Raw genomic sequence first — 8685 nt, forward strand, 5'->3', positions numbered from 1 at the left:
GTACTCTTTCAACAGTATTCCGGTACCATCGGTGTGGAGATCGCATCATGCATTCTCAACTTATGGACTGCAGAGACTTCAAGCAACAAAATGTACATTATATGAACAACTGTTAGGATGTTGCATAAGGCAGGAAACCAGAGACCCCCAGTTGTTAGAGGCTGGGTTGTGTCTATTTGAATCAACCTGTTAAATGCCTTGTAATATATGCCCTCTCCTTTAGGACCAATGGTATTAGCAACAAACTTCTCTATTGTGTTGTTTATTTCTGGGGGGTATAAATATGTGTGCTCTGACCCTGGGTTCCTAGTCTTTGTGCTGAATGCTGATTGACGAGAGGTTTCTTGCTGATGCCTAACATCTGGATGAGAGAGTGCTGCGTATGTATAATTGTACTTGGGTCTGTATAATCTCTTTGCGCTAAGATTATATGAGAATCATAGCGTGTAACTGCTGTCCTTTTACTTGAATAATACTTTGTGCTTTGGAACCACAGATTCTAGGTCTGGAGTCTTTATTTACTGTATGACTGCGTACGCAAATTAGCGTCATCCTTTGAGGTTTATAGGTAGGATATTAGAAGGTATAGACAAGGGTATATAGAGGTTCAAAGGCAGTATCCTTAAACCCCAGAGGGAATCTGCAACTGTAATGTATTGTCAGCGCTAGAAAGGAGGTTTCAATATTTTTGTTGTGCATGTGAAATGTAGACATTGCCAGAATGTCATCAGGCAGCAGATCGTTCATGCAGATTTCCATTCTGCATTTAGAATTATGCCTAATCATAATTCTAAATGCAGCCTTACCCTAAAATTGTCTAAAAATCGGCTGTTAACATTCTATTGACAACATTCACAAATGTCAACATTATCTCATGTTGATTCCCTGAACGTATCCAGACTGTGGTGACATTCTGAATGTTGTCATTATGAACGTATACCACATACCCTTGTCTCTCCCATTCTTAAAACACCCACCCTTGACCATAATGCTCTCTCTTATTTACCACCTCAACTCATTCCTCTCCTATGCCTTCTAGCTCCTCGAATAGATAGTCTAGAACCAAATTCACGCCATTCTTTCATCTCACTACCTGCTTGACATACAGATGTATCCTTACACATCTTTGCTGCAGTCATGCCAAAAAGACCCTCTCAGTGTGCCAGGTCCCATGAGACTCTGCTAGCGTTGGACGTATTTTTTGTGGAAAATGCATCTAAGTCACAATTCGATGTGACTAGGACGCACCAGTGACTGAGTGTTACAGAGTCCCTAATCTGTATATGAAGTGCTACAATGTAGCAGCCACAGCTTTTTTAGTTCCAAGTTCTGTTGTGCTTTATATACAGACTGAGGTGTAGACAGCTATACAATTGTCACATATTAATTTAAACAGTCTGCAGGTGCGTCTCAGTTGCATCATATTGTGTCAGACACATTTTTGGCAAAAAGACACGCGTCGCTAGCAGAGTTGCACGGGACCTGGCGCTCACTCACACCAGACACGTCATGCTGCTTGGCGTATTGAGGCTAGATGTATGAGGGCACATCTGTACCTCAGTCTGGCTTTCATCCTCTACACCAGACTCTAGTGAGGACAGTTTCTATAATGACCTTGCTGCCAAATCTAAGGGCCATTAGTCTCTGCTCAATCTCCTTGACCTCTCCACTGCCTTTGACACGGTGGACCACATTCTCCTTATGCAAATCCTTCATTCTTTTGGTCTGTATGACACTCCACTCTCCTGGCTGTCATCCTACTATTCTGTAGGTTCTTTCTCTGCCTTTTCTCATGACTTCCCCTCTGTTCCTACTCAAGGTTCTGTTTGTGGCCCCCTTCTATTTTCCTTTTATACTTCCTCCTTGGTTGAGATCATTGGCTCTTTTGGCCTCCACTATCATTTCTATGTTGAAAATATTGAAATTTTCCTCTCCTCCCCTGACCTCTTCCACTTTCTCCTCACTCAGGTATCCAGATATCTATCTGCTATTTTCTCCTGGATATCCCAGCACTCTCTTAAACTTAACAGATGGAGCTCATTGCCTTCACACCCACGCAAGTCCCTCCATCTCCCTTAATTTCACTATCAACAACTTCACCATTTGTCCTATCTTACAAGTTCATTGTCTAGAAGTTATTCTTGACTCAAATCCTCCTATAAAGGATAACAAATAAGACAATACACAGCTTACTCTCAAAAAGGTTTAATACGCTTTGCTGTATATACCGTTTTTGATTATGAAGGCAGCATCATAAATACTGTGTGATCTGCAGGCTTCAAAAATGCCTGTATTTTGTTTCAAATACAAAAAACATAACCTGACATTCAGCCCCACACACATTATGGACATACATGATCTATCTGGAGTCTCTAGCAATCTTTATCACAGTTGGATTGATATGTATTGGAGTTTGATGGAGATCACAGATCATTGTAGGCTTAAGTGTGTGTGCAGTGTTAAGATTCCTATAAGGAAATTGTGTATAAGGTACAGCAGCCCTCATGCTGACAGAAACACAACAAACCTAGGGCATGGGCACATATGGGGGCATTAATGGCATGGCACTGATGAGGATATATATATATATGTGAAGCAGTCACTGAGTGTAACAGAAGTGAGTGCTCAGCTGACATGGTTGATGGAAGGCCGGGGAAGGCCAGCAGTGACTGGACAGAGAAGAAGGGATGAAGTGACCGGTTTTGTGTGGAGCTGAAGTGTGCAGTGTAATGACTATTTCGTGACTGGTGCATGTATTAGCCAGGAGAGTGTAACTGACTGACTGTATTTCGATTAGGGGAGTGTTAAAGCCCTGGACAAGGCTCTCGTCAACTTTGCTTTAGTAAATTGATGCACACTATACGACATACAGTCACTCCACAACACGGACATCAAAAGTAACAGAGGAGAAACAGAAGAAATTCATATCCGTATGCAAATGTGTTCATGCTCGTTAATACTCTTTAAAAAAATTGAGCAGGAAAGTTATTCTGTGTTTCACTGAATATTATGAAATCATACATGTTGTTAGATGAAAATGTCTACTTTTTTCAGTGCTATTCCCTGCATCCCTAAAACTCTTAAAGCATATCAACACACCTACAGTACGCATACTACCATAAAAGGCATTTAAGATTAAATGTTTGCGCTACCTACAGTAAATAATGATACAAAGACACAAAGTTACTGGGGGGGAAATGTGTATGCTATAGAAATACTTATCTGCTCAGCATATTCTCAATGTATTTAGAGTAACCCTTTTTTTCCGACTAACATAAAATAAAACTACCTTACATCCGTGTCTGAGTCCTAAAGCTGATCTGGACTGGGCATATAAAACACAAATAAAAAAAAAGGTTACTTCAGTTATATAATATCTAAACTCAAAAAGTTAGTTTTGCATGTGTGAGGGTAAATGCCTTGTTCTGCAGTGAATACAGCCCAACAACTCATATTACACTTCTTTGACAGAGATCAAAGGGGTGCAGAGATAGGAGAGAGAGCTGAAAAAGCAAAGCTTAGTACATCATGTATTTATTAATCCTCAGATTTGCAGTGGAAATTGTTCCCCAATCAGAGACGCTTCATTTTCCTGAACAGCATTTTTAAGAATGCAACTTTCAGAAAAAGAATGTGATGCATAGCATTTTGGACTTTTTTTGGAGAACTTTAAATTATTCAGCTATTCCAAGGATAGCAATTAGCTCAACAATACAGGCTTTGGTACAGATTAATGACGAATAAAGTGGTTCACTTGCTTTAAAAAAAAGAAAAAGTTGAAAGAAATCAAAATCACCAATCAACTGTACATACCTTCACCCCAGCAAGCATTCCAGTTGTAGATACACTAAAATCAAGGTAAGCCAATGTCTCCGGGTCAGAGGGTTTGTAGATTTGGGATGGTCTTTTCTTTGGCAAATCATCTTAAAAGAAAAAAAATCTACAACTTAAAAGATAAAACATGAAATCATGGACATAACCATAAAATTTCAGAAATATATATATTTTTATTGTATTGTGCAACACTTTTAAACACTGTGTATGATTATGGCAGTTCCCAGTCATCAGAAGATGTGAGTGTATACTTAATATAACTATTGATATAAATTTATTGAGTTTAAAAAATGTGAAATAATAATAATAAAAAAAAAAAAACACAGATGGGGGATGTACAGTATTACTGCATTGACTGGGGGGTGTATTACTACATTGATGAGGGGGAATGTTGCAAGACAGGTGAGGGAGGCCAAGGGGTGCACCACTTCTCTGCATGTTTTGAGTTCCTGTTTAGACACGCAGAGAAGTGGCTTTTGCAAACCACGGTTTATTACATTAAAGCTGGGCATCCACTATACAATTTTCTGTCAGATATCTGTCCAATCTGGCTGGTTGGAATGAAACCCTGGTAATGTATGGGAGCAAATGACAGTCGATCATATGGTTTTAAGCACTGAGAAAAAGGACAAAAAAAAATTTCAAATTGGTTAAATTTGTGTTTTAACCAATTTGCCTGAACAACCATTTTTGGCTATTTTCCAGGGTTTGTGAGCAAATGGACGATTGTCATTTGCTCCCATACATTACCTGGTTTTCATTCCAACCAGCCAGATTGGACAGATATCTGACAGAAAATTGTATAGTGGATGCCCAGCTTTACACCCATATGTGTTTGAAAATAGTGGTATGGATCGCTCCCTAGTGACCGGACCACACCCACTGTGTAAAATATTTTAACAATGCTGAGAGGGACAAAATACACAGAATACCTGCACAGATTTCCCTCTTTTCCTGTAGCACATTCTACGTGTATATGATTAAACAAGTTACATTCTATTGCAGGCTTTTCAAATGAGTACTATAGCCCAATGCAGTTCTTAGCAAGAGAGAGGACAGGTACAAAGAACCTGGGCCTATTTGTGGGCTATGCATTCTCATGCCTCCTAACATGACCCATTCCAGGAGGGACAAACTGCTCTGTTCCTGGAATTCCCTCTTAATTTACGATGGTCGTCAGCTATGTTGAACTAGTTAATTAGTAAGAAAGGTGTTTTAACACAGGTTATGGCAATCAGATATTAGGAGGGAAGTACAGGAACAAGGCATTATGTCCCTCCTGGAATGGGTCATGTTGGGAGGTATGAGAATGCATAGGAGACATAACCGCAACCCCCCACGTTGGCGCAGCCTCATTCAATACCTGACCCTGCCCAACCTCATCTGCCCTGGCTCTCTGACCAGAAGGGGTGTTCCGCCAGGTCTACAGACTATTTTAGCATTAGTCACTTTATCTCCTTCATTTCTGTGTATAGTCAGTAAACATGAATGCAGTATGACATAGAAAGATGCAGCTAAAAAGAGATTGCGGAAAATGATTATGCTGTAACACAAAGCAGAAGCTTTTTGTAAAAAAAACAAAAAACATTATTTCAAAATAATCATCAATTGCAGTAATTACATGTTGTGAGTTGCTAATGTCGTACACACACAAGGGATGCTTTCAATATTAGTTTACTAATCGAGCGGATAGAAACCATAATAATTCAATACAATTACAGATATGTAACTGTGGCCTTTTTCACAATTTATCTGCAGCTGTTTCCATAAAAGAAGACCTAGAGCCCAGTTCGGGAGTAACAATTTGAGGCTATTTTCCCAGTTGCTGCAGGGTAATTACTGGAAATAAAACAGACTCATGGGCAAGAATGTTTGGAGTTTGCAGAGAAAGTGTAAGTAATGCCAATAATGAGTGAAACTAAATTTTGAGTGTCTGCTCGGCCCGGGTCCTAAAACTAAGGCCCGTATTCAATTAGCCTGTTTGGGACGTGAAATTGCATCATGCGTGTCCCTGCGATTCGCCCTATTTAATTACAGAACAGGTGAAAACACAAATAGGCAAATGCATAACAGGCGGAAAGTATTGAATAGAATGGAGGAATCAGTCTGTACCCCCACAATAAGACGCTCAGACACTGGAAATCATTACAGATGTGTAGTATTAGTCCTAATAAACGTACTTTGTGTCCTTAAGTTATGATAAATGCTTTCTAGATGCTTTTACATAAAAGTGGTGAAGAATGATAGAAAACAGTATTTTGGGGGGAAAATAAATAATCCAGTCAAATTTGGGGTACTTGAAAATGGGTGCTAGCATATTTTTGTCTCTCTAAAGTGCACTTTTAAAAAATGTGAAAAATCCACCTGCTGCATGCACCTGCAATCCTAAAACACCTGCCTCGTCCATACAAACCCCCAAAGTAACCTATTTCGCTACTTTTTATCCTTGTCCCCGCACTTTTCCAATTTCACCCCAAAAATTTCATGTCTTTTTTTGGGGTGTTCTGCAGGATTTTTTTTTTTTTTTTTTCTGATTTGTCCTTTGGGGGGTTCTGAATCATTTCCCCACATTTGCAACCCAAAATAACGATTTTGCATTTTTTTTCCGCCTGCCATTCATTGGAGAAACTTTTCCGCCTGTTTCAGTGCATTGACTTTCCGCTTAGGCGAAAACGTCCAGGAATTGAATTTGGAGACGCAAAGAGGTGAAACGCGGCAAAAGGCGAAACTTTTTTGCCGATTACAGCTTTTCGCGTCTAATTGAATCAGGCCCTAAAACTGTGCACACAGTGAATAACCTCATCATTACAGTAATACAAAGAATGAAAACTTCTTTAACTGATGGATGAATGATGGGTGTTGTATTCTGTTTATGACGGAGGTGCTCCACATGAACAGATTCCACAAACGATGCCAGTGCAGTGATCCCAGAAGCCATTCCTGCAATGAGCATACTAAAAAGACCCCTTCCTCTGGTGAGCAGTTCACAAGAGCAGTTTGCTGCCTAGTGTCTCCACAATCTTGTGCCTGTGAATAATGCAGGACTTGGGGAAGATTTACTAAAGCTTCTAAAAATTAAAAATGGTGGTGTTACCCATAGCAACCAATCAGATTCAATCTATGATTATCCAGGATGCAATATAGAAATGATAGACAGCATCTGATTGGTTGATATGGGCAACAGCACCACTTTTCATTTTTAGAAGTTTTAGTAAATCTACCCCCTGATGTCTAATGTACAATAACATGTCCATACCAGCAATGTCATAAAGCATAGAGAACGTTTCCGTGAGGCTAGTATATAATAAAGATCCAATGTTTGATGTCTAATATAAAATACAAAATCATTTCCTGGTGGCTAGTGTACAAAAGAATGTATTTTCCAATGGCTAGTATACAATAGAATACATTCTCTAATGACCAGTGTATAATAAAAACCATTTGCCTGGTGTACAATACAGAGCACATGCCTTGATGACCCAGTGTACAACAGAGAACATTACTAACCTAATGGCCCAATGTATAATATAGAGCCCAATTCTTGTGGACAGTGTATACGGGGTGTGGTTATTAAATAACCAAACTGTACTTGTAAAAATAGACCATACTGCTTGAGTTAAAAGAGTTTGAGAGAACATTGACCTTGGACTATCCTAAAAAGGTTTTGCAAGTTTCACCGCTCTCCCGCAGTTAGTTTGCGGTCACTCAGCGTTCGAAGAGCTTGTGCTTTTCCCGTGCGTCGTAAAAATGCTTAGTTCAAAAGTAGAGCAATGTATTAATTTAAATTTTTTTGTTAAATTGAACAAAACTCCCGCTCAATCTTTCCATATGCTAACCAAGGCTTACGGGTCAGAATGCATGTCACATGTATGTGTGCGGAGTGGCAACAAAGGTTTAGTGATGGTCGTGAGGATGTCGAAGATGATGAACGTCCCAGAAGGCCTTGCACATCAAAAACAAATAAAAATGTGAAAAAAATTGTTCCAATTGACATCCGAATGAAATCAGAAATGGTAACCATCAACAAAGAAACGATTAGCAAGTTTTACATCAAAATCTGAACATGACAAAGTTTGTGCTAAGATGGTTCCAAGGCTTCTAAACTGGTGAGCAGAAAGAAAATCGAGAGCGAATTTCTACAGACATTTTGGAACAAATTCAAGCAAATTAAAAAATTTTAGATAAAGTTATTTCCGGTGATGAAACAAGCATCTTCCAGTACGATCCTGAGACAAAATGCCAGTCCATGCACTGATAAAAACCATCATCACCAAGAATGAAGAAAGCATGTCAAATTTAAAGCCATATTTTTCTTCGATATTAAGGGTATTTTGGAGGACTGGGTCCCAGAAGGCGCAACAGTGACTCAACATTACTACAAAAATGTTCTAGCAACTTTGCTGGAAAGAATCAGAAGAAAGTGGCGAGTTGTGGAAAAATGGTTCCATCCTCCATCAGGACAACGTACCAGCCCACACAGCTCTCTCTGTAAAGAAGTTTTTAGCCGAGAAACAGATTGCAGCGCTAGAACACCCTCCATACTCGCCAGACCTAGCACCGTGTGACTTCCTTCTTATCCCTAAAGTGAAATCGGTTACTCAAGGGAACCCGTTTTGCATCAGTTACTGAGGTAAAGAAGAAAACGAAGGAGCTGTTGAAACAGCTGACAGATAATGAGCTACAGCACGGCTTTGACCAATGGAAATTAAGAATGCAGAATTAAGAATTGTGGATGCAGAAGAGGAGTACAAAGAAGGGGAACAGAGTTAAAATGTACTTAATATAATTAAACACACATTATAGCATCAGTCTCTTTATTTAATAGCCACACCTCGTATTAGAGGCCATTTC

The 8685-nt window shown here is 39.4% G+C and overlaps 1 protein-coding gene across 3 annotated transcripts in view; it reads right to left on the reverse strand.

Annotated features, from left to right (window-relative positions):
* DIP2C (DIP2 acetate--CoA ligase C (putative)) overlaps positions 1 to 8685 on the reverse strand; it is a 530217-nt gene that overhangs the window by 118406 nt on the left and 403126 nt on the right. For all 3 annotated transcript variants that reach the window (XM_088445439.1, XM_088445438.1, XM_088445440.1), the window contains one exon: positions 3814 to 3923. In XM_088445439.1, the coding sequence (XP_088301565.1) occupies positions 3814 to 3923 (110 nt within the window). The remainder of the gene's footprint in view (positions 1 to 3813; positions 3924 to 8685) is intronic.

Source organism: Taudactylus pleione, unplaced genomic scaffold, assembly GCF_031769625.1.
Source record: "Taudactylus pleione unplaced genomic scaffold, aTauple2 ptg000380l, whole genome shotgun sequence".
In the NCBI taxonomy this organism is placed as follows: domain Eukaryota; kingdom Metazoa; phylum Chordata; class Amphibia; order Anura; family Myobatrachidae; genus Taudactylus; species Taudactylus pleione.